The sequence below is a fragment of the Fusarium solani genome, assembly GCF_023522795.1.
Source record: "Fusarium solani strain SB1 chromosome Unknown bctg00000002, whole genome shotgun sequence".
In the NCBI taxonomy this organism is placed as follows: Eukaryota; Fungi; Ascomycota; class Sordariomycetes; order Hypocreales; family Nectriaceae; genus Fusarium; species Fusarium solani.
The window spans coordinates 6,795-23,956 of record NW_027072155.1 but is presented as its reverse complement, the minus strand read 5'-3'; the positions used below and the strand labels follow the sequence as shown (position 1 = coordinate 23,956).

Here is a 17,162-nt window from a genome sequence, read left to right as displayed (position 1 = left end):
AATATATAAAAAAATATAATAAGTATATTTTATATACTTAAAGAATCTTTTTTAATTATTACCTTAAAAGTATTAATTAAAGTAATTATATAAGTAATTATAAGTAATTATAATATAATTACTATAATTACTTAGCTTTTAATAATAATTATACTTTAATTAATAGGTAATAATAAAGTCTTTTCTTATTATATAATAAGTATTTTATTAAGTTATAATATAATATTTCCCCTCTATATATCTTATTTATATTATATCTAGAAGTAGCTATAATATAAGATACTTAAGAGTATATCTTATTATTTAAAATATATATATTAAGGTTATATTTATAATAGCTTAAGGGTATTAATCTCTACTAATAAGTATAATTTTAGCTTAATACTTTTTTTCTTTTTATTAACTTATTTAATAGTATCTCGCCTTATAGCTAAGAAATATTATTTTAAGCTTAAGAAAGAAAAAATTAAGAAAGAATTAATTACTTTATAATAATAAATAAGTAGCTTTTTTACCTAATATATTTATATTATTAAAAAAAATAGATTTATAAGCGAGGTATAAAAATAATATATTAAGGTTTAGACTTATTAAATAAGTTAAATAAGGCTAAGAGGGTAAAATTAAAGGTTATAATAACTATATAGCTTATAGGTACTATAGATATTATTAATTAAAATATTATTTTTATTTTTTCTTTTAATATTATTAATAAAAGTCTTTTAAAAGGTATTATATATTAGTAAGGTATTCTAGGGGTTTTTATATATTTTCTAAGTCTAGGTAGTCTTTTTATTTAATAAAATATATTATTTTATTATTAATTTTATTTATATTAAAGATACTTTTTATAATATATTTTTCTAATTTATTAACTTTTATTTTAGGCTTATTATTAGTTTTAACTTAAATAATATTTTTTATTAATTTAAGTAATAAAATATAAATAATTAAGTAAAGTTTAATTTTTAATAATAAATTTAATTTATAATTATTTTCTAAGATTTTTTATTTAATTTTATATAGGCTAATATATTTATAATTAAGTTTTTTATTTTATTATTTTATTTTAATATTTTTTATTATAAAATAAATTATATTTCTTTTTAAGAAGATTAATTTCTTAATTTTCTTTTATTAATATAATTTATTATTTTATTCTTAATAAACTTAAGTTTTATTTATATTTTTTTATATAAGTTCCTAAGTTAATTATTAATAAGAATTACTTTTAGATTAATACTAATATCTTAGGATTATTAATAAGTATCTAAGGTAAATTTAAAATTAATATAAGTTAATATAATCTTAATATTTTTATTAATTATTATATTATAGGCTAGCTAAGTAGCTAATAGCTTCTTAACTTAGTTATTATATTTATAATTAATATAATATTAAAGGTATTATTTTAATATTTAATTTATATATTTAATTTATTTATTTATTTTTTTATAATATATAATAAAAAACTTATAATTAATTCTTAAGTATTTTAGAAGGCTTTATTAAAGTTTTAAGGTAAATAATAATCCTTAATTTATAATAATTTTAAGTAATATATTATATATCTTAGTAATATAAAAATAAAAAAAATAAATAAATTTTTTAAGTATTATAAATTTTTTATAAGATATAAAATAAGAAAATTTTATAAGTTTATTTATAATTATAAAAATATTATTATAAAAGTTTTTAATAGCTAATTCTTTTAATAAGGGTAATTTAATAATAAAATCTATAATAATAAAGTCTTATAATTATTATAAAACTAAAAGTAGTTATAATTTTTTATAAGGCTTATAATATTATGCCTTAGTTTTTATATAAAGATTATATTAATTAAGAATTATTAAAATAATTTTTTTTATATTAAGAAAAATATAAATTATTTTAATATATTTTAATATTTTATTAATTTCTTAGTATTTATATAACTAATAATTAAAAATCTTATATATATAATTATATTATAATTTATTTATAACTTATTATTTATTAATTCTTTAATTATCTAAGAGTTATTTATTATATTTTTTAATTTACTTTAAAAATAAATTATTTTATTTTTTTTATTCTTAAACTTTATTTTACCTAAAATAAGGATTAAAGTATCTTAGTTAATATCTTAATAATTTTAAGAATAAAAGCTCTATACCTAAAGCCTAAAGTCTTAATAGGCTTAAATTAATAAGGTTTATTTATATAATTATTAATAGCTTTAATAACGCATTAAAACTAGCTTTATTTATAATAAATAGGTTATATCTTAATTAGCTAAAAAGGTTAAAATCTAACCCCTTTATATAATAGCTCTCCCCTCTAATATTAACCTTTTAATTATTCTTATAATTCTTAATTACTTAGAGAGGCTAAAATCTTAAAAGATTATACTTTTATTATTTTTATTAAAAGAGGTTTAATTATAATTAATAATAACTAATTAATTAACTAATTTATAACTAGCTAATTAATTAATAATATATTAATAATAAGAATATAATAGTTATTTTCTATAAAGACTTTTAATTAAATAATTAAAATAATATAACTAATACTTATTAATATAACTTCTAATATAACTAAGATAACTTTATTAAGGTAATTTATAAGTTTTATAAGAGTATTAAAAGCACTTATAATAAGCTATAAAAAATAATATTAAATAGAGCCCTTTAAAGTATTAAATTAAGTATAAAGCTTAGCTAATTAATATAAATTAAACTCGCGATCTTTAATTATAATATCCTTTTTCTTTTTTTTAATCTCTTTTTACTTAGTTATAATACTAATAAAAGGTTTAATTTTATTAAAAAAGAGCTTTCTTTATTAGAGGCTCTTAAAAGAAAGCTAAAAGAAAGAAAAGATTTTATTAATAGAGATATTATATTCCTTAAGGACTTATAAGATAATAACTAATATAAAGCATAGCTTATAACCCTTATTATTAATATTAATACCTTTTATAATACTAAATAAGAAGATTAAAGAAGTCTTATAACTAGCTAGGATCTAGCTATATAGCTATAGGCATAATATTAGGAAATAGAGGTTATTAGCATTATAGGTTTATATAAAGGGATTAGTTCCTAGAGTTAGCGTCAGAGTTTTACTTAGTAGTAAATAAAGGTCTATAGGTTTAATTAATTAAACCTATCTAGTTAAATATATAATATATATATCTTAGCTTATATAAATATATAAATAATAGTAACATACTTAATAAGTAAGTAAAACAGATAAGTAAGTAAAATAAAAATCCCTTAACTTATACCTTATCTATTTAATTAATTAATTCTTAATTACCTAGCATATTATAATCTAATTATAAGGCTAAAATACTTCTTACCCTTTAGGCCCTTTAAAATAACTTAAAATTAAAGCTCTAATACGCTATAATAATCTATATAATTAATCTAATAACACTCTAATATTAGCAGCAAGGTATTTAATCTTAATGCGATATTATCTAGAAATTATATTAGCTATTTAATCTAGAGAAATAAATACTTATTTATTTTATTTTTAACTTAGATTTATAAGGATTTCCCTCTTAGCTTTATAATATAAAAGATATAACTAATTAATTACTTATTAACCGCGATATATTATTTATTAATATATATTAAACTTATAACTTTATTAAGTAATACTTAGACCTTAAGATATATTTTTTTTATAAATATAATTAATAAAAAGCTAAATATAAAGACCTAATAATTATTTATAATTAATTTTAGCTTATAATAAATATAATTATAAAGTATAATATCTAATTAAATAATCTCTATAACTTTAATAAAATTAGCTTTTTTATAAATATAATTATAAATAAAATAATTATTATAAGTTTAAAAAGATATTTAAAATTAAAATTAATATAGCTTAGAAGTTAAGAATAAATTATAATTATCTAAGTAATTAATATAAAAGGCTAAGTAATCTAGTTATTTATTATTTATATAAGCTAATATTACCTTATTAATTAATACTAAGATAATAACCTCTTAGGTAATTAGGCTATTATAATAACTTAAAATAATTAGATTAATAATAAAATTAATTTAAAGTAATTAAAATATTTTAATTAATATATAATTAAATAATTAAATAATTATTATTATTTTTTAATTCTTAATAGCTATAAAAATTATTATTTTATTAAATTTAAGAGATATTATAAAGAAAAAAAAATTATCTAGCTTTATATATTACCTTATTCCTCTTATTTATTTTAGCTCTTTAATATTAAGTACTTTAAGTTACTTAAAAAGGCTTATAATTAAGAAATAAAATATTTAATTAAATATTTTATTACTTATATTTTAAAGACTAAATTCTTTTTAGTCTTTTATATTATATATAAGGCTATTATAATAAAAAGAAATATTAAAGAGGTATTTAAAAAAACTAGCCTTATTTCTTTTAACCTAGAAATTATAATCTTAAAGCTTAATATTTAGCTATAGATATTAATACTAATTAAAGAGGTAACTAAATTATTAACCCCTTAGGCTTTAAAGACCTTAAAGATTATACTTAAGGCCTAATCTTAGTCTAAATACCTTAAAAATTAGATTAAAAAGCATTAAAATAGCTCTCTAGAGTTAATTCTTAAAGTATTAAAGTCTCTTATAAAGGGAATAAAGGTAATTATATATAAAATAGCTCTTATAAGAGTAGAGATCTAAGACCTTTAATAGGTAAATAAGATATTAAGTTAGCGCTAAAGGGCAAAAAAGATTAAATTATAGAAAAGAGAGGTAATAATAATAAAAGAAAGTAAATAAGTAATTAATTAAATAGATATAGATATATAAGTAGCGGCTAAATTATTAAGGAATACTAATTAAGGGAGGTTAATTAGATTAAGTATTTAGCGCTATAATATATATAATAAGCTTAGATATAATATAAGGACTTATTAAGTAGTAATTAAGATATTAAAGGAAAAATATAATAAGTAATTTTAATTAATTAAATAATTTATAGTATTTTTATTATAATCTCTAGTAAGAAGGTTAAGATTTTTATTTTATTTATTTATTTATTTTATTTACTTATTAAGTATATTAATTTTAATAATAATTTAAATAATAAATTATTTTATTTTATTATATAAATTACTTTAATAATAAAATATATTATTTTTATAATTAAGTTATATATATAATATTTAAGAAATAATTTTAGCTATTAATTATAATAATATATTTTATAATTTATAAAATTAAGTCTTATATTATTATTTTTTTTATATAATATTTATATATTATTTCTTAGAAGTTTTTATTATTTAGCTTTTTATTATACTTAATAATTTAATAATAATATTTAATAAAATCTTTTATATATTTCTAAGGTATAAAAATATATTATTAATATATAATTATTTCTTATTAGCTTTTTACTTAGTTTACTTATTTAATTATAAGTCTTCTAAGTTCTCTAAGAGTAAAATTAATAATAATCTTATTTTTTTATATATTTATTAAGTAATATAATAATATTTATTATTAAATATAAGTAAATATTTATTATATAAGGTATCTTTCTTATATAAGTTATAATAATTATTTTTTTATTTTAATTTTTTTAATATCTAAATTAAGTTATTAGCTAATAATATTAGCTTTACTATTTTTTATTTCCTTAATATAAATAATAATATAATTAAAACAAGTTAAATATCTTAAGTATTAATTTATTTAAGATAAGTTCCTTAATTTATTAAAATATTTATTTAATTTATGCTTTTATTATAAAGGTTTTATTTTTCTTTATAAGTTTTATTAATAATATACTTATTTTCTTAAATACTTTAAGGAATTTATAATAATAATTAATAAAACTAAGAAAGGCTTATATTTCTTTAATATTAATTAATTTCTTTTAATCTCTAATTACTAAGACTTTCTAAAGGTTTATATATATCTTATTATAAGAAATAATATATCTAAGAAATTTTACCTTAGAGGTATAGAATTTATTTTTCTTAGGGTTTATTAATAATTTTATATCTTATAATATTTATAATACCTTATAAATATATTTTATATATTTTTCTTTTATTTTAAAGAAAATAAAAATATTATTTAAGTAATATATAATAAATATATTTAAATATTCTTATAATATATTATTTATTATTTATTTAAATATAATAAATATATTAATAAGTCTAAAAGGTATAATAAGGTATTTAAATAATTTATACTTAATATAAAAAGTAGTTTTTATTTATATATTTTTTTAATTTAAATAAAGTTATAAGCTCTTTTAAAATTAAATATAATAAAATATTTTATTTTAAAAAATTAATTCTTTAATTTATTAATAAAAAGTAATAATATATAATTTTTAATTATAATAATATTAAGTATTTTAAAATTAATATAAAGTTAAAGCTTTTTATTTTTTTTAAAATATATATAATAAGGTATTTAATAAATAATTTACTTTTTTTAATATATTTTTTTTATATTATATTTTTAATATATTTCTTTAATATTAATACTTATATTTTATTAAGTAAATAGAGTTTATTAAAGCTAGGTTATTTCTTATTAATAAATTGAATTTCTAAGTTATAATATATATATTTAAGTAAATTTATTTTAAGTTTTTTTATAAAGAGTTTCTTATAAATATAATACTTTTATAATATATTTTTAAATTATTTTTTTTTCTAGGTTATTATATAGTTTCTTTAATTATTTAAGGTTTTTTTTAAGTTTATAAAATTATTATATAACTTATATAATGATTTCTTTTTATTATTATTTTTATTTATTATAATATTTATATTTTATTTTTATAAATAAAGAGGTATCTTATATTTATTTTTATTTTATTTTTTTAATTTTTTTAATAAAAGTTTAAAATCTTATATTATATCTTAAGTTATTATTTATTATAAAAGATATCTTATTATTAAAAGAAAATATTTAGCTAATTTTCTAATTAAAATATAAATTATATTATTATAATTATAAATACCTAAGTATAAGGTTATATTACTTATTTAATATAATATTAAATAATATCTCTTAGTTCTTTTTTTTAATAAAAACCTTAAGGTAATTAATCTTAGACTTATTATTTTTATAATTATAATTAAAAGGGGTTCCCTCTAGGTTAATAACTAAATAAGGTATCTTTTTATACCTTTATAATAGCCTAAGCCTATTTATTATTATTAAGTTAAAGTAATTTTACTTCGCTTTATTATTTACTAAAGTATTTAATTATTCTCTCTTAATTTATATTCTTAATTCTAGGTATTATTACTTATATACTTTATTTATAAAATAAAGGGCTTTTTATAATAATATATTCTTATATTTATTTACTTATTACCTTATATTAAATAAAGTATTTAGTTTTTTAATATTACTATAATATAGCTATAGTAATTATATTTATATTTATTATTTATATAAGCTTTATAATTATAATTATCTTTTAAGCTATTTTATTATTATTAATAGCTTTTTTTTATTATTTTATTTTCTTTATATTAAATATTACTAGGTTTTTCTTATTTCTTTTAATTAATTTATTTTTATTAATTTTTAATTTTATAAATAATTTACTTTTTTTTTAAATAATATAATAAAGTTTTAATAAGTATTATACTATAATAATATTAATAGATTTATATTAATAAATTACCTAATACTTTTTTATATTATATTATAAGTAAGGTTTATTATTTAATTAATAAAGTAATATAATAATAAAATATTCTTATTTTTATTTCTTTTTTTAATATTTTTTATACTAATAATATTAATATAATATCTATAAGATACTAATATACTTTTTATATATTAATTATATTTATATATTATCTTATAGGTTAAATAATATTTTAAGGTATTTAAGGTTTTTAATTAATTACTTATAATATATCTTAATATAAATTTCTTATTTATTATTATTTTTATATATTTTTATATAGTTTAAATATATTATTCTTTTAGGCTATTTTAATATTATTTATTATTTTTATTATAAAACTAAAAATAGCTTTTTTTTATAATTCTTTATTAATTTTTTATTACTTTTATTATTATATTTAAGCTTTATATAATTCTTTTTTTAATTTTCTTTTTTTTATACTTTTACTTAACTTAATAAGTATTATTATTAATTAAGTTATTAAGCTATCTTAGCTATTAAGACTTATTATTTTATTTTTATTTTTATTATTTATAAGTTTTATTATATTCTTATAATGCCTTAAGTTAATATTATAAATATAAATTATAATTATATTATATAAGGTTATTTTATTAATAATTCCTTTTATATATAATAAAAGATATAATATATATAATAAATAAGTAAAATAATTAAGTAAATAAAATAAAAATCTTAACCTTTAAGATTAAAACTATAATAAAAATACTATAAGTTATTTAATTAATTAAAACTACTTATTATATTTTTCCTTAGATATCTTAATTATTACTTAATAAGTCTTTATACTATAACTAAGCTTATTATAAATATTATAATATTAAACCCCTAATTATATTTATTTTTTTTAATTATTATTTCTTAATAATTTAGTTATTACTTATATATTAATATTTATTTAATTAATTACTTACTTTTCTTTTTTTATTATTATAACCCTTTTTCTTTATAATTTAATCTTTTTTACCTTTTAATATTAGCTTAATATTTTATTTACCTCTTAAAGGTCTTAGACCTTAGCTCTTATTAAAGTTATTTTATATATAATTACTTTTATCCCTATCATCTATTAAAAACATCGGCTGAGCTACCGACGTTTTTTTTATATGGGGGAAATTTTTTACGCTAGCAGACCATAGGGCAGCCAACGTTTTTTTTCTCAACCAGCCGATATTTTCTAGAAAAGAGGGTTCCTATAGGGTTAAGGCTCTACAAAAGAGATATATATAACTTTAAGCTATAAGGATTTTAGAAATAAAGTTCTTTTTCTTATATCTTACTTCTTAATTTTTTTAGAATTATTTAAAGATAAAAAGGAGGAATTTTAATAGGGTGGTTAATATAATTAGCGCTACGCTAAAATTTCCTAACCACTGCCATAACTTAGCTATCTAGCCACACTAACCACCTCGCTAGCCACAATTAAGGCAATTCCTTAGCCAATAAGCTTTAACCTCTATATTCTTTCTTTTTTTACCTCTTTATAAAGACTTTAATTCTTCCTAGCTATTTACTTCTAATTTCTATCTTTATTATCTAAAAGCCTTATCTATCTATATCTTAGTTATCTATAAGTCTTATAATTATAGATTATTTTACTTATATCCCGGCTTTTTCCCTTCTAATTTGCAAGACTTATAAAACCGTAGTTCTTTTTAACTAAATTTAATAATACCTCCGCTAATAGCCTCATTAGCTTTCCCTCCAAGAGATCAAGCCTACCCTAGAGCAGGCTGCTAAGCTTGATCTTCTTCAGGGCCAGAAGGACCTTATAAGGCTACCTAAGCCTATTCCTCTAGGCCCTCCTATCTCACAACTTGGAGAGCCTATGCAACAGGGCTTCCGCTGTACCTTTGAGCCTAGCTGCTTCTATGTTGGCTCCCAGCTACGCCGAATTAGAGAGCACTTACGGGTCTTTCACAAGGTCCAGCAGAAGGGTCAAGACGGCCGGCCTTCTAAGGCAGCAGCCTCACAGCCTTCTATAGCTACTGAAAGCTATTGGCGAGCCGGCGTAGCCTATCAGTAACTCTTTAAGCAAGGGCCTCGGAGTGAATACTTTGAGGTCTTGCTAGAAGGCAATGGCTCTGAAGCTCTCTCTCTTCTAGAAGCTAAGGCTGCCTTTGAGGCCCAAGCCCTGGCTATCAGAAGCAAGGAGGCCGAGGCTATAGAGCAGCTAAATGACTTTACTGCTCCTAACCCTTGGCTTCGAAGGCTAGGATCAGCAAGGCACCTAGCTGACTTTAGTGGGGAAAAGGACTTCCTAAGAGAGCTGCTTTTTCTTGACCTTACCTTAACTAAAGAGTCTCTAGAAGAGACCTCTGAGCTAGCCTGCTTTTTTCTCTTATGGGCTTTTAAGGAGCTTATTCAAGAAGCTATAGGCCTTATAGCTTCTAATGAGATTCCTTTGAATGCTCTCTTTGAGGTTAACCGGCAAGATGCCTCGCAGCTAGCAAAGAAGCCCTTTAGCTATAGGTATAAGAAGGCTACGCAAGACCGCTATGCCATAGTGGCAAAGCAGCTTCTAGTCTATACCTTCCGCTGCCTTAACCTAGAGCCCGCAGAGAGGCCACCTTTTAAAGCAAGCCAGCAGCAACTAGCTAGCTATGAGGCTCTATCTGATAACCTTAATGACTTAGAAGAGGCCTGGCTCTTAGCTAAAGGCAAATTCTCTAGCTATAAGGTTATAGAGCTTTATAAGGGGGTAAAAGAAAGGACCTTAGCGCTTTTTATCTCGATCCTAGATCATTAGACTAAGGATAGTGAATTTAATAGCATTATAGTCTCCTTTCTTACTATGCTTAGTATATCCCCTAACTATACATCAACGCGAGTTCGGGGGCGAACTTATGAAAATCACCATACTGGGGGAAAATGCGCTATTGAAGACAGGGGGGCGAACTCATGATAAATAGAGGGGGGTGAACTCTTGAAAACTATAAGAGAAAAAAATATAAAAAAGAGAGGGATCTAAAGATAACTTATATGCAATACTATATATATGATTATAAGGTATTATATCTTAAATTGCTTAAGCAGTAAGTGATTTAAGTTATGCTGGAGTTTTTGATGTGGTTGAAAGAGAGGGGAGAATCAGAGGGCAGCATGTAATATTATTGGGTGAATTACGTGGTCTGTGCGCAGCAGCACATCACAGAGGCAAGTCGCCCAGCTTGTCAGTAAAATACTAATAGTAGGAGAGAGAGACTACATAGCAGATAGCAGAAGCTATGCGCAGGCAAGAGGCAATTTAGTGATAAAGTCAAACGTGGCACGCGTGCAGCAGGAGGGTAACAGCAGCGTTGAATTTCGTTGTCAAGTAGTAGCTATAATGCCAGATCCAGCGCAGTTGCATCCAGTTTGCAGGGTGAAGAAGAAAGGCGACGTTGAAAGGCCGGGCCGCAGGGGGAAGCCGATGCTGATGTAGACGATGGCATAGAAGCCCGGAAAGCCGAGGCCGAAGCGCAGAGTGAGAGTGCCGTGGTCAAAGGTGGCGGCCACGGCGAGAGGGCCGATAGGTACAAGGGCAGGCATTTCGACAGACGACTTGAGCAGAAGTTAGCGCTAATTGCCGCATAGTAGACAAGAGGTTATTACCCGTTGCAAGAGAGTTGATGTTGGATCGAAAGGGGTGACTATGGAGACGGGTGAAATGGATTATGGTTGAGGTTGCTAGTATTAAGCCGGGCTGGTCGATGTGAGTATGACGATGAGGGAGGGAAGAAGAAGAAGGCAAGAGGTGAGAGATAAGAGAAGTTTTTATAGGCGACATGTGAACAAAGAGTCATGCGAACAAAAAATATGCCATCAAGAGAGATGCAATCAAGAGATACGCGATCAAGAGATATATAACCGAGCGATATGCGACCAAGGGGTAATATACTAGAAAGCATAAGGCAGAAATATAGTCAAGTTTACTATAAAGAAGCTTTATTAATATATAACTATATGCTATATTTAATAGGTGATTAGTAGGCTTAGTATAGGTAGTAAGCATGGTTCTATAGCAACCAGCAAAAGCAACTTCAAGTCGAGTTTCATAAACGCCACAAATATATAAACCCAAATAAAAAATAAGACCAGCTTCCATTTTATTCTTACCCCATAAAACATTATATCTACAGTTTATAACATATCAACACGGCAATCATTTACTTAGGAGCCAGCTATAAGACACCATGACGAACCAGCAAGGCAACTTAGGCAGCTCTATGCCCAGCATCCGGCCATTTATCTACTTGGACGAGTACCCGTTCGTCATCTGTAAGAGTTGCAGCATTGGCATCATCGCCAGCGAGGTTATGAACCATCTGAAGTCCAAGCATTCGCAGATTGATCGCAAGGACCGGAAGAGGATCAATGCAGCCATCATGACGATGGACGGTGTTGCCAAGGATCAGGCCGAGTTACGCTGTTGGGCTCTGCCGCCGCCCACGACCGGCCCGATTGTATATATCAAGCCGCCAAAGAACGACGGCTTAGGTTGCCAACATTGCCCATACGTCGTCCGAGATACAGTTCAGATAAGGAAGCATTATCGGGAGCAGCATGGTTTAACCAATGGCCCAAAGAGGACCGGCAGCACGCGGCGGGGTACTCGGCGAGAGCAGGATCCCGTGCCATGGAGGGTTGGGGTTCAGTGCCAACGGATTTGTCATTGGGGGTACGGCAACCGATGGTTCGAAGTTGGCCGGGTCGACGAGGGGGGCACGAAGACCATCATGACAGTCAAGGTCACGATGAGAACCCGGCCGCCGACATAGATCGAATGTACCACGAAGATACGCAGGCATTCACCACAGAGGCCAGAGAGGACATCCAGGGCATACACGACAAGTGGGAGGCCAACAGCTGGATAATGCGATGCGGTTGGGCCCACCATCTCGAAGGCATCAACCCCGACCATATGCTCGAGGTCATGCAGCCGATCCGACCCGACGAGCCCGTGCTGCAGAAGATGTGGGAGGTTTTCGAACGCGTGCTGGACAGTGCGTACGCCGCTGCGAGTCGTTGTCATCCCGGCACGGCCGAGTTGTTTGAGGTCCAGCGCAAGGAAGGTTCCATCACGACGAACGACCCGTTCCAGGGGCTGATGGAGCCAGACGCGTGGCAGCGTTACAAGGCGTGGTGGATGACGTTGATGATCATCTGGCGGCGGCTAGAGGGCCCGGGTTGGAGTGTTGCCGGCGACGAGGAGGAAGGCGACGAGGAGCAGCAGCAGCAGCAGCAGCAGCAGCAGCAGCAGCAGCAGCAGCAGCAGCAGCAGCGTGGTCCGTTCAGTGACGGAGAGAGCGACGGCGGCAGCAGTAACCACAGTCGCAGGTCCAGCGAGACGCCATCCGTCGAGCGAAAGAGGCCACCATACCGCATGACCATCCGGCAGGAGGAGCTGTGGAAGGAGTTCAGCCGAGCCGTGACGTACGCCACTAGGCACGGGGTTCAGCCCACGGGACAGTACAGCGATGCCCAGCTGCAGCGTGGCTGTCTCGATTTGGTTGTGCAGTTTCTCGATCATCCGTTCAAGACCGGCAACCACTACGAGAATATTATTATTAGTGCGTTGGCCGTCATGGGGATAGACCGAGAGGGTCGTGGCTGGGTGCCGGTGGGGAAGTACACGCCGATATACTCGGCCGTCATCAAGGTGGCCAGGTATCTGGTGCTGTACCAATCCATGCTGGAGCGGGAGGCGCAGGTGACACAGCTGCGGCAGTACATGACTGCCCGCCAGGCGAGGGAGGAGGCCGAGGGACTGTTCAGGATCGTGCGGCACAAGATGTTGCAGTTCATGATCCGGACTCCAGAGGGGGTAGCCGCTGACCCGACACCGATGAATTGGATCTTGAACACGCGCGCATACGGCATGCACATCCACTTCACGACTCCGGGCAGAGAGACGATCGACTGGAGGGGTGATCAGATCATCCACGGCAGCATCAAGTTCAGGATGTATGAGATATCGGACATGCTGCACAATTTGCTGTTGCACACGCGGCAGACATTGGCCCAGCTGGTCGTGGGCAAGGTGGGGTGCCAGAGGAAGATGCAGGGCAGGGCAAGGACGAGAGAGCTGAGGCAGGTGACGGCAGGTGAAGGGGGGAGCATGAGGTGATGGGAGGAGGAGGAGAGTATGATGTGATGGCTGAAGAGGAGGGTGAAGGTTTACCCCGGTCACTGCCGCGCATACCATGGTCGAGGATAGAGGACCGGCACGGCGAGACCATGCTAGATCATTCATTCTTGAGCAACGAGGATAACGCGGATTGGGTCAGGCGAGGGGAGGGTTGGGTCAAGGACCAGATCAAGGGTTCGCCGGCCGCCCGGGAGGCGTGGACGACCATGTCGGAAGCCGGCCAGAGCGTATACCGAGAAGCTGCAGTGCGCGAGTATGGACGGCTGGTCGAGCAGTTCCGGGGGCAGTTGCTGATGCTGATGCATATGCTCGGGGGCCAGCCGGCACGGTCAACCGAGCTCATGGGGATCCGGATGTGGAACACGGCCAACGGCGGCGTCAGGAACATATTCATCCACGAGGGGATGGTGTGCTTCGTGACCATGTACCACAAGGGCTACCGCAGGTCGGGCACCGTCAAGGTCATCCACCGGTACTTGCCACGCGAGGTCGGAGAGCTGCTGGTGTGGTATATGTGGCTGGTGCTGCCGTGGTGGCAGGCGGTGCAGGGCAGGGTGAAGCAGCAGCGCCGGCGGAGTGCGTTCTTGTGGGCCGACCAAGTGGTCAGTGAAGACGGGCGGAAGGATAAGAAGCGGGTGTGGAATGTGAAGAGGGTGAACCGAGAGCCCGGGGGGTTAACGGTGGAGGAGGAGGAGAGCGAGAACGAGATGATGATGGAGGAGGAGGCCGCATTCATGGACTGGTTCAGCGAGCGCAAGTGGGGGAACGACCGTGCCCGACGGGTGATACAGCGCTACAGCTCACAGTTCTCCGGCCAAGAGCTCAACATCAGTGGCTGGCGGCACATCGCGATCGGCATCAGCAACCGGTACTTCAACAAGGCGTTCAAGCCGGACGGGGACGAATGGTTTGACGACAACAACGATGAGGGCAGTGGCTTTGCCGACAGCATGTATGATATGCAGGCCGGGCACGGGTCACACATCGCCGGGTTGGCATACGCGAGGTTGTACGGGCAGGGAGATCTGGGGACGATGAAGCGGCGGGAGGGGTTCCGGATGATCAGCATGCAGTGGCACCGGTTCTTCGGCTTCGGGGCGGAGGACCGGACGGAGTTGGGCATCGGGGATAAGCGGGGCCGATACGCCATCGACGACGAGCGGGACGGCATGCGGCGGAGGCGCTTCGACCGGCTGCACCGGGCCGACATGCGGGGGCAGCTCAAGCAGATGATGGGACCGGGGGCCGAGTTCAGGGGGTTACAGGAGGCGGTGATCCACGCCGTCACCCGTGGTTACTGGCCCATCGTGCAGGTGACGCCGACGGGGGGTGGCAAGAGCTTGACGTTCATGCTCCCGGCGTACTGCACGCCGGATGGGGTGACGGTGGTGGTGTCGCCGCTGGTGTCGCTGCAGGATGACATGGTGTCGAGGTGTATGAGGTCGGGCATCGACGCGTACGTGTGGAAGAGCCGCGGTGTCGTCCAGCGAGCGGCGGCGTTGGTGTTTATCACGCCCGAGTCGGCCGTCACCAAGGGGTTCCGGACGTTTGTGGAGCGAATGCACGGGCAGCACAAGCTTGACCGGGTCGTCGTGGACGAGTGTCACACGGTGTTGCGGTGCAGCAAGAAGTTCCGGCCAAAGATAAAGCGACTAGGCCAGACGCTCCGTGACTTTGGCGTGCCCGTGATATGCTTGACGGCAACGTTGAAGCCGACGGACGAGAGTGCGTTGTTCAAAGCGATGGAGTTCACGCTGGATCGGGTGCACATATTCAGGGAGCGAACAACGCGGCGAAACATACGGTATAGCGTCGACGTCGTGGAGGGCAAGGAGCAGGAGACGAGGAGGAACTCGATGAATACCGGCCGCAGGAGGATGATAAAGAGCAGCGGCGGCGGTGGTGGTGGTAGTAGTGTTGTTGTCAGGGTTAACCGGGAGGGCGAGGAGGAAGGAGGGGATGGGGATGATGGTGAAGACGAAGAGGCAGTGGAGCGTGCGTGCGAGATTGTCCGGCAGTGGACAGAGGCACACGGCGAGGGCAAGGTGATTGTGTACGGGGGAACCATCCGGCGAGTGCAAATGGTTTCAGAGAGGCTGGGTTGCATAGCGTACTGGCGCGGAGCCGGTGACTCGGCAGAGAAGGCTCGGCGGTTGCAGGAGTGGATGAGCAGCAGCGGGGGTGAGGAGGGATGGATCACGGCGACGAATGCGTTGGGGTTGGGCATCGACGATGGCAAGGTGCGATTAGTCGTGCACGTGGGGATGCCGCGGACGCTGGAGAACTTTGTGCAGGAGAGTGGACGAGGAGGGCGAGACGGGCAGAGGAGCGAGTCAGTGGTGGTCATACGGCGGGCGTGGCTCGAGCAGGAGGCAGAGAAGAAGAGGTGGGAACAGCAGCGGCAGGGGAAGAAGGACGAGTGGGAGTGGGATAGGGATGCGGTCGAGTTCGTCGAGGGCAAGTGTTGTCGACGAGAAGTGCTTGATCGGGAGATGGATGGCAATATTGACAGGTTTGGGTGCGTGGATGAGGAGGAGATGTGTGATATATGCGAGGCGGAGCAGGTGGAAAGAGAGATCGCGGATCGTCGCGACATGATGGGGATCACGGACGTTGACGAGGGGTCAAGTGCAGAGGCAGAGGCAGAGGCAGCGCTGGATTATGAGAGGAGTCAGCGGTTGGTGCAGCAGCGAGAGGTGGAGAGGAGGTCAAAGGCAATGCGGGAGGCAGGGGAGGTCATCATGTTCGAGAACATGCTGGCAGATTGGAGTGGAAGCTGCAGTGTATGCAGGTGCGAGGGTGTAGAGGATGTGTATCATGAGATGGAGGCATGTAGATGGAAGGGGTCAGAGGAGTGGCGGAAGGTGAGGGCGAGCATAACGCGGGCAGAGGAGGCGATGATGGAGTTGAAGCGATTCGCGGATTACTCGGCGTGTTTCAACTGCGGGTTACCACAAGATATATGCGAGCAGTGGGAAGCGGCGGGTGATGATGAGAGGTTATTTAGGAGGGCAAGGGGCAAGACATGTCAGTATAAGGGGGTATTATTTGAGATCATGGCAGTGCAGTGGGTGCGGGATATAGACTGGTGGTTAAGGGAGGTAGGGCGGAAGATAGGTGAGGTGATTGATGAGGTAGATAGCGAGCAGATGGGTAGATTATTCGAGTGGTTGGGGGAGTTGATTGAATGGGGTGGAGGCATAGGCGGCGGGATTCAAGCAAGTAGGGTATGTCAAGTAGTAGTGAGTTTGGAGAGGCAGTGGCAAGAGAAGGAGGGATAAGAAGCTAAGAGGTAAATAAGGAAATATAAATAAGAGAGTTTTTTAAA

The 17,162-nt window shown here is 32.5% G+C and overlaps 2 protein-coding genes across 2 annotated transcripts; one reads left to right on the top strand and one right to left on the bottom strand.

Moving 5' to 3' along the window:
- Nucleotides 1-11,016: 11,016 nt before the first annotated feature.
- On the bottom strand, nucleotides 11,017-11,235 carry MRS44_003968 (uncharacterized protein; the record flags this gene model as incomplete). Its single annotated transcript, XM_065621988.1, has 1 exon — nucleotides 11,017-11,235. The coding sequence occupies one exon, from the start codon at nucleotides 11,233-11,235 to the stop codon at nucleotides 11,017-11,019; it is 219 nt and encodes a 72-aa protein (XP_065478060.1).
- A 644-nt stretch (nucleotides 11,236-11,879) lies between these two features.
- Nucleotides 11,880-16,823, top strand: MRS44_003967 (uncharacterized protein; the record flags this gene model as incomplete). Its single annotated transcript, XM_065621987.1, has 4 exons — nucleotides 11,880-12,364; nucleotides 12,430-13,650; nucleotides 13,797-16,617; nucleotides 16,671-16,823. 4 exons carry the CDS (start codon nucleotides 11,880-11,882, stop codon nucleotides 16,821-16,823), a joined length of 4,680 nt encoding a protein of 1,559 aa, XP_065478059.1.
- Between the last annotated feature and the right edge of the window lie 339 nt (nucleotides 16,824-17,162).